Genomic DNA, 20,075 nt, shown 5'->3' on the forward strand with positions numbered 1-20,075 from the left:
CTCTGGCTGGACTTCATTCCACTTCTCATAACACTTTGACACCAGCAGTTCAGAGAGTTTTCAGTTCATCTCACTGCCCATTTACCCAAGCTGTACTTTATCAGTTTGTCTATGAGGATGTTAAAGGAAACAGTGACAAAAGGCTTCCTCTTGAAGTCAAGACAAATAACACCACTACTCTTCCCCCATCCACCAAGTCTGTCATCACACACAGCTGTCAGGTTCACCTAGTGTGATTTCCACTTTCACCCACTCTGACCACTTGCAGTCACCTTCTTGTCCTTGCTATACTTCAAAACACTTTCCAGAAGGACATGCTGCATCACTTTCCCAGGGACTAAGGTCAGCCTGACACCTCATAGTTCCACAGATACTCCTTCTTGAAGACAGAAGTGCCACTTGTTTCCTCAGGAAAGAAGGAACCTCAGGAACCTCTGCTGGTTTCCATGATCTTTCAATGATAATCAAGGACCGTCTTGCAATGACATCTATCAGTCCTCTCAATACTCATGGGTTCATCCCATCAGGCCACAAGGACCTGTGCACGTCCAGTTTTTTTAAATGTTGCTTAACCTGATCCCCCTCCACTGAGGGCAAGCCATCCTTGCTCCAGAATTTCCCCCTGATTGCAGAGGCCTGCAATTCCTAAGGGTTGGTCTTATGAGTAAGGACCGAGGTAAAGGAGGTAGTGAGTACCTTGGCCTTTTCCATGCCTTTCATCAACAAGTCCTCTGTCCCAGCAGGGAGCAGCAGACCCACGTTCTGCAGCAAGTCCATACTTTCCTTAGCCTTACTTTTGCTGCTTATATTCCTGTAGAAGGTCTTCTTGTTATCCTTCATATTCCTCACCAGAACCAACTCCAAGTGAGCTTTGGCTTTTCTAACTGTGTTTCTACATGCTTGGACAGTGTCTCTATATTCCTCCAGGTCACCTGTCCTTGCTTCCACCTCTTCGAATCATAGAATCATAGGTTGTAAAAGACCTCTAAGATCACCAAGTCCAACCATCCACCCAACACCACCATGCCTACTAAACCATACCCCAAGGTGCCACATCTACACGTTTTTTGACTTCCAGGGATGGTGACTCAGCCACCTCCCTGGGCAACCTATTCCAGTGTCTGACCACTTGTACACTTGACCACTCTTATATACTTCCCTTTTAAATGAAAAATTTTATCAGGTATCTTCATCACCTGAAGATAGTGATTCTTGTCTCGATTCTGATACAATTCCATAAATCTATGTAAAAAGGACAATGCATTCTTTCAATGCTGAAACCATCTCTTGAAAGACTAATTTGTCATGTATAACTTCAAATGTATGAATGAGTATATGTTATATCCTTCCTAAAAGTTCCATTCAGTTTATTTGTTTGTTCTTCTGAGCTCTTTTATTAAACTACTGTTTACTTACTCTTGAGTTGTTCAGAACTCATAGAATAGCTAATAGAAGTCTCAAAATTGCTGTTGGCATCTTCATATCAAAATGGGTGGTTGCCAGCAAAGTAATAGAGCATAGCATTTCTCTTCACAACTACGCTGCCAATGAAACTAATGAAAATGTTGATACTAAGTACCTCACTAATCTTCAAAATTATTTTAGGCAAGACACACTTTCTTAAATAATTTAAAGAAGAAAAAGTTCAGCATGAGGAGACTGATACTGACTTTTAAAATCAAGCATCTTTGGCTCTTCTCTGCCTTTTCTGTCTTGATGTTTGAGAATGTGAGCTGAACTGATCATGTTCTAGGGAACAACAGTTAATAAACAAAATGAAGCAAGCAATGTATTAATCAATAAAGAGAGAAGCTGACCTCAATGCAGTCTCTAATGTTTCTGTTGGGGCATCTTGTAAGGTAAACATAGGCAGTAGCCATACAGTTCCCTGTTATGCCTGGCACTGGTTCTGCTATCACTGCAAATATCAACATATATGTATGTTTATGTGTATATTTCTAATACTTAGCTTTCTTGCACATCTGTATATAACCATCTATGCAAATATCTTCCTAAGTCTGGCCTGCCTGGCTTATACATTTATTTCTTCCTAAAAAAGAAGCCAAAGGTAACACTACATAGAATGTGGTTTTCTCTTCAGAAAAAAAAGACATTTTGCATAAGGAACATTTGATGGACTAATTACATCACAACGTTATAGGAAGTGAATACTTTGGTACCATGACATCCTCTGTCTGATGCTGTTAGCTATTTTCATAAAATAGAGTTTCCTATTCTTATTTTATTGCACGTAATTGTAGTGTATAAAGAAGAAGGTTTGAGGAAAGGAACTGGTCTAAATGCTGTGTCTCAGCCTAGGTCAGAGACAGAAGGAAGTTGTCTTGTCCTCTTGATAGAGACAACAAAACACAAATGTACCAAAGAGGCAGACAAAGCCCAGCTGAAAATTATACGAAAACATATGTGATGTTTGAGGATTGTACAAAGGTACAAAAAATAGAATATATGTAGGAAACAAGGGGATATATGCAACAGAAGAATAATCTTGTATTTCACACATGCTTTCCACCCATGGGGTCACTCATAGAAAGATTTCTTCATGCTGCTGGTTACTATGGTGACAAGGAGCGCCTTAGAGCCTACTTAGGACAGAAGTGTTGTACCGCCTAACCCATTACTCAAGGCAGTGGGATACTATCAGACAGAAACATTAGTTCAAGAAACCTGTGATTGAAGACATCCTCTATAGCTCAGAGGTACCAGAGATCGATTTTGTTTAAGGGAGGAAAGACTGAGTGGATATATTTCAGATAATAATGAGAAGACTTCGCTATGCGTTTTAATTTTGGTGTTTGATACTTCCAAATTATTTCACAAATGTCATCACTATGGAGAAATTAATCACTTTGAAGCAGGCTTACCTAAGGCAAATATAATGAAGCAATGTTTTATGATTTTTAATATCATTTTCAAAAAACAAATGTGAAAAGCATCCATTCCAGTATCTGCAACTTGATTTCATTTTCAGAATGCTTGTGCGTGTCAGCAAATTGAGATAAAGACTTTAAAAAAAGAGAAAGATGGACAACCTTGTGCAAAGACTTGTTCTAAAAGTCTAAAACCCAAAGGGTTTGCCGATTTGAGCTATAAATGGAAGGAAGTGGGAAGCAGAAGATGCACAAAACAATGCACATACAACTTCAGGACTGTCGGACTGCTCCAGCTTACTGTGTGTGTGCGCAGAATTCAAGAACTGGGGAAATACCCAGGAACTGATGAAGCCAAGTTCTGACAGGACTAGACAGCTAATAAGGACTTTGGCACTTAAAGCAGGAGGTGTGAGGATCTGAGTTTTATACTAAATTTAAATTTGTGTTTTGACAGAGTATATGCAAGCAACATATCCACCTGAAAAACAGGTAAACCTAGCTTCTCCCATTTTATAGAGGTGCTCTAATGAAGAATACATAGAGATTCTGAGGCTGTTGTGTTGATAAACAACTGGAGCAGACAGGTTAGCTAGACATAAAAATATATTTTTCAATATACAACATAATCTTACATTTGAGAATTAATTTCCTAAAGATTGGCAGAGATGCATTTAAGAAGCACATCTTTTTCAGCACTTGGAAAACATCATAACATAGCAAGTGGTGATAAATGGTGACCCCAAACACAAGTGCTAATATATTCCAAAAGCACTGAAACGGAACACTTGGAAATAAAAGAAATATGAAATTAGCATTTTCTATATTATATTTTCTGCAACATCTCACTGTAGTTATTTCATGAGCATCTAGCATGACAAAACAAACAGGATTCAAGTGCTATGAAACATCCTTGCTGTAAACTAGCCTAAGGCAGTTTCTCTGCCTGTGCTAGCAACTGTGCTAATGATACAGTAACAGCTTTAGAATAATCCTCCTCACCCTCAGAAACACAACCAGCCTTGTATAAACAGAAGAGAGAGGATCTCAGAGTTCTTCCTTAGACAGTTGTAGGCAAGAGACGAGAGACTCCACACAATTGCCTTGTGTGTAGTGGACACATTACTCTGTCACTGATAACAGCATCACTTAAGAAGAACAGCAGCAGCACTGGCAGTATGCCTTGCCATAAAACAAGCCTTTCCACTAGCTAGTACAAATCAAAAATCAAATTAAGGCTACTGGTGGTCTAAATTCAGTAAAACATACATCTATTTAAATTAATTAGTGTGATCCAGTAATAGGATTCTTCGACAAGTGGAAGAGATGCTAGGTGAAATAATTCATTGACCTTAGCTCTAATAGCAAAGACATAATTGTCAGAGATCACGGATTCTGCAGGACATAAACAGAGCATGGTGCAATTGTATTTTCACTGACTTTAACCATAACATTATCTGTCTAGTCACCGAGTCACTGTTTTTAAAACTAGACAAGTATAAAAATCTCAGTGGCAAATCTTCAACCAATTATTTACACAACATACAGTAAACAGTACCAAAATAGCATATAACTCTTCAGCTTTTCAAAGGACATCATCTTCTGTTCCACTTACAATAAAAAATACTAGTTACATATTTCACCCTCTGTTTCTTCCGCCTCATACTAGCTTTATGCCAGAATAATTTCACAGCCTTTGAGTTACTTCTGATATACAGAAACTGCATCTATGTAAGAAAGTAATTTTTAGTTATCTTTTATTGCTTGTAAATAATTCAGAATATTTTTAAGGCAATACGCGGCATAGGACAGCTTTTAGGGGACTTCATTTACCTGGGTAATACCTAGCGAGGCCAGTTGCACTGCCAAAAACCTGCCATAACAAGGTGGGGTCTTCTTCTCTGTTCCGCTTGAATACATCATCCAACGCTGCAGTCCAGTTGAGTTCATTTAACACTATCGTAGCTGTCAAAGACAAAACAAATTTGGTATTACAAAGCTACATCCTAACACAAGCAGCAGTGACTACAAAAAGCAAACTGAACTATTGCAGAAAGTATATAAAACTTCATTTAAGTAATTAACAAAGTAAATTTAAAGAAACACACTCTTCTTCCTTGGAAATTGTCTTTGAAGTTCCTCGTGCTCTTTCAATTGCATTATTTGTATGCAATGACTGTTGGTTTATTCACATAGCCAACATCTTCTGCAAATACTTTGTTTCTGAGATATCATTCTAATTGCACTTCCCAGTTGTAGAAAAATAAATGCAAGCTTATAAAGTTGATGCTTCTACTAATTGCAGCCCACTGCAACAAGAACAACTAGAATGATGTCAAAAAAAGCAGGTGAGTCTCTTAGAAAGGTAACAAAGATGTCCTTTTCCAAATGGATGCTGTAGAGGATTTTATGGGAAAAAGATAATGAGGAGTTATTTGAATTGTAACATTGAGGTGGGACTGCATGCACAGTAGTACTCCTTACGGCATGCTAACAAGATATTGATATTCATAGATGTGATCCCTTACAGAAAGATCAGCAGTGTGAAAGTTAATATTTATGAGTTGGATGAGTTCCACAATGAACTTAAAATTCAAGGAAATTCACATTTCAGCTAAGCACTATGTGGCCAGTTATACGGAAACATCTTCATAAAGTTGTCCTGTACTGATGCTTGTTTTAATCAATGAAATATATTATGCAAACAATCAAGTATGTAATATATCAACACATTCTCTGCCTTTTTTCCGAAAAAAAGGTATGTTGGGTCACTTACTCTAAAACTGATGAAGACTGCTGCCATAATAGTAATTCACTATAGTCAGTAGTCAATGACATTTTATTGTGATACACAACACCTTACGATATAACTTCTGATAAATTACGCTTTTCATCTCATTTAATCAGCTGTAAAAACCTCATTAATTTCCCCCAAAGAATCTTAATAATGTTAGGCAATAGGACACAATCAGTTGATTGGAAAGCGCAAGCGCTTTTTGTTAGTTTGTTCACTAACTCTTCTTTTCATGCTGCCTAATGGAATCATAAGTACTGTTTCTAAAATTGAAACACAGAGACTAGCAAGTCAAGACTGGAAAGGGAAGTAGAGGGGAAAAAAAAACATTTGAAAACGCCTGAAGATGTAGCTATAAATCCTACAAAGGTTAACACTGTAATACAGATCCTGTTTATGCTATGATCTTGCACATAGGAAAGAAAATTCAACTTCTCTTGCAAATGGGCAGGTCAAGCTGAAATAAAAACAGTTCACGTTTAAGGCACATCAGTGGCATCACAGTACAAAATTTGGTATGTAGGTCTACATTCTAGCAGTCTGCTACCATGAGAAAAAGAAACAATAACAATCAGGACAGGTTGAAAGTGAACATTTGACAGCCCATTTCCAAAGTGAGGTTGTTAACAGGTACTAGAGAAATGAGATCACAACACTAAATTTTATAAGCTTGTTTTTAAAGGTTAAGGAGAAAATTGCTACATCATGTGTTTTGCAGAAAGGTTTATCTGTTTTTCCAGAGCATTTTTAAGATAGTATTTCTCTCTTAAGATACAGCTTTTTACAGAAATATCAAATTAAATTTCCAACTCACGAGATTCCCTGTAAGCAACAAGCTTGTATTATATACCTATCTTTGTCAAGTAGATAATTATAAATATATACATGTTTACTTGAGAAAAAGGAATAATTCCCTGAGGCACCATGAGAAGTTAATTATCATTTTAAAATGTTTACTGTTGAAACATCTCTTTTAGAACCAGTCTGATTCCCTATGTAATTAAGCATTATGTACAGACTTTCTAAACTTGACTGTTTCAGATCTTACTTCCAGAAGTGGCTCCATGAAGTCATTAGAAGCTCTTCTCTTTACTTAGACCAGAAATTCCTTTCATGCTTGAATTTTTATTTTTCATGTGACCGCTTTCTCATCTGATGCACAGAGTGCTTGGCCCAGTGGATGCCTGCGCCAGTGGTTCCTGGTGGCATTTAGGGCACTGGAGCTTAGGACAATTACTTCAGGCACAAGGGAGGCAATAATTCTCACCTCTTTGCCAGCTGCAGAGCATTCAGGTTTCTGAGTCCTCTATGAATTAACAAACCCCATAACAATTTAAACCAATGCATTTTTTTCGCCTCATGACCTGACTTTACCAGCCCGGTCAGACCACTGAAACCCCTATCCAGCAAAACATTTAATCATGAAAAAACTATTTTTAAGTTAATCATGCTCATAAATACTTTTCTAAATTGGTAACTCTCCACCCCACGAAAAAAACTCTTCACATATGAAATGTGATACCTTATTTCTAAAGAGAGGATTTCCTTCAGACAGTAAGCTTACAAATGAATAAACTATAGTCAATAAAGGTATATTAAACATATTGCTATACATTTACAAATACTATTGCAAAGAGTATCTGTACAACACCACCCAAAAATGTATTGCAGTTTTATGTATACATATGAACTTCTATGATTACACACACCTCTACACATACAAAGTCATATATAAAAAAATACATATCTAAAATACATACATGTACAAAAAAAGGAGAAACTAAGGAGACAATCTACAAATAGCGAAATAGCTAAGTACTGAAGTACTGAATGGATATATTGGAACTAATAATATCAGAAATTTATTAGACTTCTTGTGATAGGCTATAAAGCAAGACATATAGCTTGCTAGATCTTATTTGTAATACTTGTGGAGAAGCGATGCTTTAGAATCAGAGTTTTATGATCTTGTTTACATCCCATGTTCCCTTCCTTCTCCTCCTTCTCTACAACTTTCTTCTAGCAACAAATACAACACCTAAAAAAATCCAAGAACTTGCAGCAAGGGAAAAAACCCAAACCCCAACATATGAAGTCGGAATATAAAAAAATAAATAATGTGGAATTCAAGACGAGCAACCAGAACAGAGCATCCTAACAGAAGCAAAATGAAATAAATCTGGGAAAAAGCTACTAACACATCTGTTCTCAGCTACCGAAAAACATATCTTCCTGCACTCCAGAAATTCATAGTTAAGTGCCCGAATCTCATTTCAGAAATAAATTTTAACAGCACACATGTAACTTCAACATACACCACCTTAGTCTTAATTCACTTTCTCACTATGACTACAACAATTGGTGCTTGGAGCAGACAGACAAGATTTCACCTGGTGGGACTGATGTGTGAGCAGCTGATTGCACAATCATTACAACAAGCATTCCTGGAGCAGTTTGCTATTTGTAATTCAGACTTGCTCCCTTCATTCAGGGATTTTTCTTTCTTAGTTTTTTTTTTTTTTTCATTCTCTATACGAGTACACTTATATGGAATGCACTCGCATTTGTTTTAACTAACCCAGTAATCGGTAAATAAGGAAATGGGTGCTGGGAATTTTAGTTTCAGTAATTTATTTCTCTAAGTGTTTTTCCACAACTTATATTACTCTTTAGCTTCTGCTAAAGAATATACCCTGGATTTCAAAAGGCAAGCGGTAAATCAAGTCCCCTACTCTTTTCCTGAATGCAGTTCCTCTGGTAATGGGCAATTTCAAACCAATATATCTAGATTCTGGTTTAAAGCTTAAAGCAATGGATTTGAGACTTGCTAACCAAAGAAAAGCTAGCACAAATGCTCGTAAACAGCAACGAAACTATTCTTCAAATGGTTCCTACTAAAATATCATGGTTCCCAATTTGCACATAAAAATCTATGCAGTGCTGCTTTCACTGGCACATAGTAGAGACCATAGCACCTGTCAGAATACCCTAATTTGAGAGACATGGATTTATATTGACTTCAGGAATATAGTGAGAATTACATTTCTTTTTCTGTTATTAAAAAAAAAAAAAGCATTTTACTGAAATGAACTGTTTAGAGGCATTATAGCCACACCTACTGAGATGCTGTATATCTTACAAATACCTTTCCTTTTGAGTTAACTTCCATACAGAAAAGAGCTTTTGACTGATAATTGGCAGAAAATCTAGTTGGAGAAAACTCTCCAACAATCTTATTTCCAATTCTGCTAAAAGAAGTCTTTGAAGATCACTACTTCAAAGTACTTCAGCTGCTACCTTTCACTTGATATAGGCAAGATGAAAAAGTAAAATTTATCATCACACAATAGGAAACATCATTCTTTCCAGCTAATTCCACTGCACTCCATCCATCTTTTCCTTTTTTCCCCTCTTCCTTATGACATGAGGTTTAGGGGCCTTGACAAGGAATGGATTCAATTTTCCTCTGCAAATGCAATCAATAAAAAATAGAGCGCGCTACTGTGCTCTCTTAAAAAGAACTGGAATACACTTCTGATGATTTATTCAATATATAGGCTCTAGCCTTCATACAAGGCACAGTATAACTTTATTTGAAAAGCCTAAGAGCTATTTACTATGTCTGAAAGTATGTCAGCTGCTGTTCCCTGATCTGGCAGCTACACATATGCTGGGTAGAACAGAAGGGAGCTCCTCAACAGTTCATTAATCTTCTTTTAGTGTGTGGAAAGTATTACATTTCCATATCCTGTTTAATGAAGTTGACTCATTGATTTCTTTAAAGATAACACTGACTAGTTATTGCTATGAATAAGTATTTACAATCAAACATCATGGTATTTAAAAGTGGGCACAGTGGGACAATACATTTGGAAGTGCATATTCTTGTATATATGTGTGCAGACACAGAGGTTTCCATCTGTAGCCATGCTAACTGGATATTATCGAAACTCTACTGATGGTACAAACTAGTTTTCTTTATGGTTTATGTGTTTACTAATTTTTTCAAGATTACTTTCCTTCCAACAGATGTTAAATTACATAGAATGCTACATATTCTCAACTGTCACTGGAAAATTGTACTCCCATCTCACCATATGGTGGACTAAGAAGGAATGGTCTTTTGTATTTTAAGGTAATTTTAATGAGATTTTTGAGCTGGCTTATATATATGTATACATACACATTTAAATATATGTATATATTCTACATAATTCCCAAATATAGTAACTTGACAAACTACTCTGGTAGTAACTTGAACTTCAACCCTTCAAATTTAGATGCACATTTTAAGCCGTATACTTCTCTCATGCAAAGTTCAACACAAGTAAAAGGCCAGAGCAAAGGAAAGATGATAGTGGCTCCAAACTAAACACTGTCTCCAAGGTAACTGATCCTCAGAGTGGAATCGGAAATCTGATTTTAGATACTTAGATTTTCCATAGAAAACCGCAGGACAGTGTCCAGCTCACAACAGTCAACCAAAAAAACCTTCACAGCTGATTAGAAATCAGTTAGAAGAGAATAACAGAAAAAGTCAGAGAACTGTGGGAACTGGGGAGTGGTTTATCCAACTTCTCTGTAAAGGTTAAACAAACAAAGCAGAACTCCAAAGGATGCACTTCCACCCACGTAGACTGGTAGAGCACACTGTGAGATACATACATGGATCGTAGGAGTATACCTACAAACTGCATGCTTTAAACGTAGTTCGCACACATCCTGTAGAATGCCAGATTTATCAGATCAGTTACAAACACTGTAATAACTTGTATTTAGTTTTGAAAGCATCCACCAGCTGATTTGAAAGTGTTCTGTTGTGTGTAGGTTTTCCATACTAGGAATAAATTACATATTTTGAAACATAAAGAATTACAAATGGGAAAAATACTACAAACTGAATAAACTGTTTGTTTTTATCAAAACAATGATTTACAAATGCGAAGGAAATGTATTCTTTTCGTTAAAAGTACAGGAGGAAAAGAAGAAAAAAACAGTCTAAAATTTAACATACAAAAGCTATTATATAAGGGCATTTCCAATTGGCTTGGTCGTTATTTTAAGTGATGCTCTGTTGGATCTTATATACATAGATCAGTTACAAAATCTTGCTTTGAAAATAGCATTTGTGTTTCCTATCATAACAGAATTTAAAATTACTGGATAATCAGAACTCTTCGGGTAATATGCATTCAATGGTGCATAAAAAGTAAAGTATTAAAATACGATTTTTAGCATATGGAACAATAATGAAATCAAATAATTTCCACATCTAAGACTGCTGAAAGACAATTTTATAGAGTAGATATTTTATGCTCTTAATTAAAAGCATAAATGATGAAATGTCATGTACTTTCTTCTTTAAATGAACAACTTTTCTACGCCCCATTAGATATCTGACATTATGTCCCAGACGCTTCTATAAATAATTCTCTGAAGAAGTCACTGAAGTCTAGCATGCTGTTGTGGCTGTGTCAAACCAAGTAAATTAACTGGCAATGCCATACGCTGTCTGCCGACTGGCTTAGCCGCCACATGCTGATTGCTGGAGCAGCACAGTAAAAGCTCATTAAAACAAGAAACGCCCAGGAGAAGGAAATGAGAATGAAAATGTCAAGCAGAGAAGATGGAATTAAACTTCTGTTATAGCTCTACACAACAGAGCTAACACAATGGAGAGTCATAGACTCTTCAGTATGCACTCATAATTTTTCAGCAAGATATTTATATCTAGAGAATACAAAAGACACCCACACTGTATACTGCAACCTATTGCCGATAAGAGTGTTTGTGCATCTTACAAGGTGGGAAGGATGAACATTATTTTTCACCTTGCTTCCTCTACTATCAAACTGTACCAGCATATAGTCTAGTATGGAATAACACCCGACGTAAACAACCATACAGTACTCCAGGGCTTTTTTCAGCGAAGATGGCAAGAAGACAAATATATGAAAAATGCTGTTGATTAGAGTGTTTCTGAAGGACTTTCAGATTTTGTAGACCCGTGCAGAGTGTCAGAGCTTAAGTAAAATGAAAACCAGAATGAACTTATTAAATTATAGCACATCCTGATTTTTTATTATTTATTATTAGTTTTTACAGGAGACTTCAAATTAGGCTTTCTAATTCGAAGTAATTCCTTCTTTTAAAAACCAAAGTATTATTTTTAAATGAGTATGTTGTATTTTTATGGAAATATCAGGGAATAAATATGAACAAAACACCCACTTAGAAAGTAATGATGACTATATTACACGTATTAACTCTGGTCTTCCTTCACTTTGCTCTAATTATTTTTTAAGCATTTCAAAGTATATCATAGTGACACTCAAATTAAACTAGCTATAGAGATATGCTTGATCTTTAATGAAGATTTCTCTCTACAAAAAATTAAATTAGGTGTTGATAAAAACAAACAAAATCAATCAAGAGACTGTCTGGAAATGCTGTTCTGGAAAAATTTATTAAACTTTCTCTTCAGTCTTCCAGGGTACCACCACTACAATAACCTTCCAGTCACTAAAGCACCTCACCAGACCAGTAAATCCTAAGCAGTAGCTGGGTTAAGCGAGAAGGAAAAGAATTAGAAACAGGCCAACTCATGCAAAAGCGTTCTCTCTCCTACCTCATGCTTTGTGCATTTTTTAAACTATTTTGCTGATGCCCAGTATAATTTATATCACTTGTAGTCTGAAAACTCAGATAATTTAGAAACGGATGCTATTACATGTTAATTTTACGTAGACCACCTATTAAAAAGTTCTTCTAATTTTTCTTACAACTTGTACTGTGGCCATCAACAGCAACTGCTTCTCTCCTCTCCCCAGCCACGGTAAATTGGAAAGCACAATTATCTCCAGCAAAAACAGAGATACGTTCATACAACAATATAAAAATCACTTGACACATTGTCTGGGTTGTTATCTGGTTTGTCCATTATGCCAAAGAGATGAAATGCAAGCGGAAAAAGTGCTGAAAATGGCCACTGAGATACCTGGTGAAGAACAGAAAACTTGTCTTCTGAAGGGAGACATAGAATTTGAGTAAAATAGTCTAAAAAAATGAGGCAGTCAGAAAGCAAGCCCAACCCTGAGAAGGGTAAGTAGGCATGAGGATGGTGCTGGCACAGTAACAAACTGGTATGAACTACTTAAGAATAATTTAGATCTGGTAATTAGGAGGTCTCCGAGAGCAGAAGGTCTTAGAATGGCCTTCAGGTAGGAGACAAGAGCAAGGAGCCCAGGTCTTTTAAGACAGAGCTTGATCAGTTTACTGAAGGAATGACATGGACTAGAAAAATTAAGAATGGGAACTGTAAAGCAAAAAGCTGTTCCCTGTCCTATTCTGATATATTAACCTTCGTTACAAATAATGAAAACGTCCTTTTAGAAGCTGAAGTGTAGTAACCACAAACAATGCAGTTTTATGTAGAGTTAGTGCAGTACAAGAAATGGGAGTAAAACCGCTTTTCATATTCATTTTTAATTAATGAATATTAAATATTTGTAAATAAACTGTGCATACTTTTTGACTACATTAATACATATCTCTAGACACAGTACATACACATGTATGTTCTAACTATAATAAAATCTATATTGTAAATGTATATTATTGATAATTATATGTTATAAATTTATTGTCTATATATTACATAGATCACATATGGAGAACATACGTATATATAATAGATAATATTTTTTTCTGAGGTTTAGGCCTTTTTAATAAACATTACAATAATACAGTGGATTTGGCTAATGGATTTTAATCTAATCCCTATATAAATGAAATATTAATGAATAGCAGGCTGGTTTAATCTATCTAAATGCATCTCTGGCAACAGAAATCCAAGACACACCGAGTGTGAGGGGAATACAGTGCACAAGTGGGAAACGTGAGAAAACTGACGATGAGACAGCGTCTGTTTCAGCACCTGACCTGCTACAGATGTGACAGCTCCTGCTCCTCCGCAATATTTGAACAATCTCGCGGATGAGTCTTGCGGACTAAAAATAATGAAACTGCCACAACCTTTCTTTTTGTTGTTTTTGTTGATGTTCATTTTGGCCAAAGGTTCCACCAAAGAGGAAGAGGATTGATATTTTCTACAATTCAGCGTCCCAGGGAAGAAGTCCTCTCTCTCCGACAGGTGAAACATCTGTCCCACGTGTAACGGCATTATGCCTTCTCAGAAGCAGAACATAAAAAAAAAAATTGAAATTGTCATTCTATAACCTGGCATCGCCACAGGTATTGTACCTTGACTATTAATTAAGCTTAGTTTGGTGTTGTTTTCCAGTTTATATAAAGGGAATATGAATAAAAGTCTTCTCTTAGAAGATGAAGGTACCAGAAAGGTGAAAGTTCAAAGCTCGCTGCTTGTACGAGAGAATCCTTCTCTCTCTGAAGACATTGCTATTTCTTGCTATAAACAAAGACTTTGCCTGTATCTTTACATGAGGAAAAATATATTCTTCTTATTTCATCTATAGCATTCAATCTATGAGGAACAAAATGCAAACTCCCAGCCCTGCGCTTCTGAGATGCCAAGCTGAATGCCACTTTTTGGGTGAACCCTGGCCTCCCTGAAGTTAATGACACAACTCCTTTACTGCACAGAGAACTGATTTCATCCTCTGCCCTCAGAACCCCATAACCCTGCAGTGTTCAGCCGCTCTCTCTGTACCTAGTATTTTGTCAGCCTAATGCAATAGACAGATCACAGAATTAGGAGCCAGGACATACTACTTTAAATGTTTGAAGAAAATGAACAAAACCCTGCAAATCTTACAAATCACTTAGTAAGACCCAAAATGCTTTTGAAATAATAAAAGACTCAAAAGGATCTTTGGAAATGCAGTAAAATAAAGCTTCTCCAAAGTTTTTTGTCTGTTTCCATGCCATGAGCACTCTCTTAGGATTCACCTGAATTTTCTGTATTCACTGCTTTATCCACCCGATACAGCAGCTCTTTGAGTTTTCTACAAACAATGTGCAGACAGAAACACATTTTTATAATCATATGCTTGTTGAAGTTCTCCCTGTTTTTAATTTACTTTGTGGTTATATGAAAGGAAGAGGCAGTAAAGGTGCAGAAAACAACTGGAATGGGATGAACAAAAAAATCTTATCACCTTATATATATATATCTACCCTACGGTTTAAGAAGAAACCTTGTTACCTTATATATATCTAGCCTAAGAGTTTAAACTGTACTAATTTTTAGCTACTTTAGCTTCCTGTATTGAAATATGGGCCATAATCCTTCCTAAATTAGTAAATACTGCATAAACAGAACTTAAAAATCAGAGAAGCTGCTGAGTTGGAGATTTCTAAGGGCTTGTATATAGACCATTCCCAGTAAGAGGACAAGACCAATGAGTTAAGGAAACACAGACATGGATGGAACAACTGCTATGGAGTGAAAAAACGCATCAGGAACCAAAACAGTTAAGAATGCATTATAAAGACCTGTGGAGTCATACAGTATTTAAACAGCTACTTTCAGGTGAAGTCAGGCAGTGAGAATACAGAGTACCACATTTCCTAGGATAAGGAGGAAGATATAAAAATATGAATCTGGAATTAAAATAAGGCTTTAAGAAGGAGGCATATCACATAGTGAAATACAACAGACTCAGTCATAGGCATTTCTACACACATTTAACTTTCATATTTGACAAATGAAGGAAGCAAAACTGAATGCTGGAAGGTTAGCACCAGCCAAATCCCATCGTGCTCTGATAATCTGTATCAATTCAGGATGCACTCCAGGGAAATAAGGGTCCAAATCTGCTAAAAACCCATTTCAGCAATTGTTTCAAGAAAGGAAAAGCAAAGATCTAGTGGTTGGGGTTTTTTTTCATATCACTTTTATAAAAATGAGTATATGAAGCAACACAGGACTTGTCCTAAGTGTGAAACTCATTACTCTGCTTTTCTAACAGCAGACTGGTTTTCAGTGGCTTCATCTCTCTCAGCCAGCAGTGCAGTGCGATGGAAGCAGCTCTGTATATTGAAACAGTTGGTGCTGGGGATGTTACATTCACATCATACGGGATTTGGAGATTTTATTTTCTGCTACACCTGATCTGTGCTGTAGCCTGCCTGCCTGTTAACAGCTGATGCAGGTCAGATGCACTTTGTGAGTGCACCTTCTGGTTTAGCTGCATCGGAAGGGAATGCAGCCGGCATGCTCTGAGACAGCTCAGCGATGGCAAGCGCAGTAACTTGCGCCAAACAGCATTTTCTACCGAAGGGCATTTCTGATCGGAACTGCAATACTAATGTAGACAGAGCCAGCTCTCCTGAAACAATAATGAAGTGTCAGAGAAATGAGATTGCTTAGAGTGAGAGTAAGTTGCCTATCAGTGACAAAGAAGTTCCCAGTCAACAGGCAATACAGCTCAGGAGTGTCCGTTTGTCTCAAGCACAACGTCACCTCGCAATTTTCATCATCTTAGTCACCTTTAACAGCAAATGTGCTTGGATTCAGCTATAGCTGTGTTATTTACTATAACTGAAAGGAGACGACACTCAATTTCAGCTAACAAGATGGGCCTAAGCATGATTAAAATCAAATAAATACGTCTTTTTATACATCCCAACAAACGGTACATATGCAACAGTGCAATTTCTCATTTAAAAAGCAAGTGCTTTCTTGGGACAAATATTCTGTAGACTAATGGCCAGATTTTCAACTGTTGCAAGTGTACATATTTTCACTAAAGCCACTGATAATGGTATTGCAGTCTATACCAGCTGAAATTCTGACAGTGATTTTATAATTATTTATTTCACCATTACAACATGTGATCCAAAAGCAAAGTGAAGAAATTTTGGCACTTTAAGGATCCAACACCACTATACAAGAGTTGTATTTCACTTTAGTCAGTTCCCCCTTCTAAGCTTTATGCATATAGCAATGGTTCAGCAAATGAGATATCACCAGTAGTGAAGAACCCAAAGCTGTGACCCTGGCTTATGTAAACTGAGGTGACACCATTGAAGGCACTGGTGCATATTTGATGTAGATACTTTTAACTTTGATTCAAATACTGACTTTCAGGAAAATCTTTGGCATGTCACAATCTTACTAAGAGTCTTCCTTAGCTATAGAACAGGAACAATTTATTTATTCTTAATGCCATTGTCAGATCTCTGTAACAAACTGTAAGTCTTTAATCTTTTGAAGGTCTTTTGAGCGATTTCTTGCCATTGTCTGGCACTTTGGCACAAAAGCAGCTTCATGATGTATGTAGTTTGCATTTGTAAACTTATATTGGAAGAGTCATATGTAAAGAAATTACTTAATGATTTTTTGTTCAAAGCATCAGTCCAACAACTGGAATACCGAATGATTCCTGCAGGGCTATCAAACAAAAATCACTTTTTCATGTCAATATACTTAGTATTTTTTTATTTCAGATTTTCAGGAGTCCACTCACTGGCAAAATTTTAAGAAGATTTTTTTTAGAGTCAAGAAATAAAAAATAATAAGAAATAATAAGTTTCAAAGAATTCTTCTTGTTTTAAGGAAGACATAACTACTTTTGCAGAAACCAGAAAAAATTACTTTACTCCTTCAGTTATCTGCAAGATAGAACCAAAAAAATCGCAAGGTACAAATGTTATGGATGAGAGCTCCTAGAAATTTGCTTCAGGGAACACTTCTGAAGACACATTGCAGGACTAACCAAATTTTTTTCTCAGAAAATGAGATTTCGGGTGTATGACCTAGTGAGTGATCATCGGGTATCCCTCCCTTGCCCTCCTTCTTGACAGCTTATGCCATAGCAAAGCATAAAATACTGTCAAAGGCATCCAGTCTGCACTCCTGACAGCATAGAACAACCCAAAAAAGGAGACAAGCTATCTGTCATCTGCTCAGAAGACTATGACCCCTTGGGCAAGGGAAGGGAAAAGAGAAATGATGTAGCTATGTAATTTGTCATGATTAGTTATTTATTAAATATTATGATTTAATTTTGCGAAGTAGGATCTTATCACATAAGCAGGAATCTTTCATGTCTTGAAAATTTTAAAATGAGAATTAGGACCTGATGCATTAAGACAAACATGAGCAGGGGATCGAGGGAAGAACCGTAGCGGTAGCTGAACAAGAACAGAGGCTATTGCAGAGTTCTGCTGGACTCTTCAACGACCTACTGTCCTCCTGGTTTCTGCAAAATAAAAACAACTGCTTAATATACCGCTGCCTCTGACCTCCCGTTCTGTTATCTGTGACAGAGAAGTCTGAGCAAATTAAGGAATAATTTGAAAGTGGAAGGAAACTTCATTGACTAGAAATGGAAGAACTAAAGGAGAAGTGGTGCAAGAACCGACCTGTTGCAGAAAGGGAGAGACATTGATAACAAATAGACTGAAAAGCTGTGTTCTGTGCAGACGTGTAGTCAGAGATCCAGAAATGAAAAATAAACGTGCCTTGAGGGAGATCAACAATCGGAAGCATTGAGTGAGACATTTCAAGTCCGTAAGTCAAGAATTTGCTTGTGAGACAGGCAGAAAGTATTTAATGAAATTAGCTTAAAAATTAGTTCTGATTATTTCAAAGGGAAACAAGGAATAAAAAACTAACCCCATATGATGAACTGCAGCAAAGCTACTTGCAAAGATGTACAAAGAAAGATCTTTGGTACATTATATATTTTGTGCCATCTTCCATCACCAACCATCAACAAACACATAAAAAATTTATAAAAAAGGCATATATACATCATTCGTAGCTAAATACATTTTAAATATTCAGTGTCTTCTGGATTAAAAAGAAGTAAAGGTAGGTTCAGATTAGGAAATAAAAACAACAACAACTAAAAAAAACCATCCCAAAATAGCATTCAAATTTCACTGTGCCGTATGGATCTACTGCTTAGGAAAAAAGGAAAATCATCAGTTATCCATTTAGAGATACACATTCAAGCTTGCAGCAGACTGTGAGATCGGTATATAATGCTTTGAGCTTTTGCATAATACAAAGCACCATTCCCAAACAACTTCTTAGTTTATATACAGACAAGCAGACTTTATATAAAAATAAATAATATAAACTCCTTTTTAATATTTAGTCTCTGTTCAGAAAGACTGAACATCCTCTTCCTTCTGTATTTTGTACATTTTATTCTTGTTCCAGGTCACTTCCATAACACAAAACTATCACTCACCCACCTATTTTTATGTTATATATTTCCACCTACATCAAGTCATATATATTAAGGATCAAAACACAAGTAGCACCCACATCACTAACATCAGCATCACATTCCTGAGCTAAAAATTAGGTGAAAAGTAAAGATGCAACTGTTGTTCTACATAAAAAAAACACGCATTACTGACACTTTGCATAAAAAAGAGTGATTTTTTTATTCAGGGTTGAACTCTCAGAACTAGTCCTGTACTCCAATGAGCCTGGGAAACTTTAACTGATCAAGAAAAAGATTAATTTTAGGAAGAACAGAATTATTATTTAGTTCTATAATGTGTGGATTCAAACAGAAGTAGCAGTTTAAAATAATCACGATATCTTATGCGTGTAAAATGTATTTCAGTAATTTAAAAAAACACTCAAATTTTAAAAACTATACCGAGGAAAAAAAATGTTTATCTGCACAAGAAAACTGATCTGTGTTCCAGTATCAACCTAGGATTCACAGAGCAGGCAAAAAATACAACATTTGAACACATACAAAACAACTCATTTCCTCACAATAATTACATAGATTATATGCATAATTATGTAAATTTGCAGTTATATACATGTATATATACATATATACACGTATACACATAAATGCAGTGAGTAATCAGTTCAATCTACAGTGAAGACAAAAAATACAGTTCTCACAATGGAGTAGTAAGAAGCTGAGATGAGCAGCTACTTAATTCTGCCTCAGACTGCATATTCCTTCAGTCCTTCTCTAGGCTTCCACTAGCCATTATAACAATTTATGATTTGCTCATGATCGTGCCTTACCTGCCTAGAGCTGTCACTGTTTGTATGCAGCAAGATGCTGTTAGGTTAAATAAAAAAAAATAAAAAAAACAAACACGTAGAATATTTGTTTTTCTCCACCAAAATGAAAAAAAAAAAAAAGGCAGGGCTTACCATTACATTTTTTAGAATTCCCTGGGTCTGAAATCAAGGCATAAATCACCATTTCTTCTAGTGACTGCATTTGCTGATTTAATTAGCATTACATTACCCTAAATATTGCAAATAATGAACTCTTCAGTGGGATCTACAAGTAAAAACTGAATCAGCAGATGCATCAGCAACAAAAGCATACAAATTTACTCACGGTAGTAGTCTCCCTGATATTAGTGCATATTTGTATGGTAGATTGAGAGGTTTTTTCTGTCCAGTGTGAACAGCA

At 36.2% G+C, this 20,075-nt stretch overlaps 1 protein-coding gene across 5 annotated transcripts in view; it reads right to left on the reverse strand.

The window, feature by feature from the left end:
• Positions 1–20,075, reverse strand: part of CACNA2D1 (calcium voltage-gated channel auxiliary subunit alpha2delta 1) — a 439,617-nt gene that overhangs the window by 129,149 nt on the left and 290,393 nt on the right. For all 5 annotated transcript variants that reach the window (XM_075427738.1, XM_075427739.1, XM_075427736.1 and 2 more), the window contains exon 7: positions 4,722–4,853. In XM_075427738.1, coding sequence (XP_075283853.1) covers positions 4,722–4,853 — 132 coding nt within the window. The remainder of the gene's footprint in view (positions 1–4,721; positions 4,854–20,075) is intronic.

Source organism: Opisthocomus hoazin, chromosome 8, assembly GCF_030867145.1.
Source record: "Opisthocomus hoazin isolate bOpiHoa1 chromosome 8, bOpiHoa1.hap1, whole genome shotgun sequence".
Classification (NCBI taxonomy): domain Eukaryota; kingdom Metazoa; phylum Chordata; class Aves; order Opisthocomiformes; family Opisthocomidae; genus Opisthocomus; species Opisthocomus hoazin.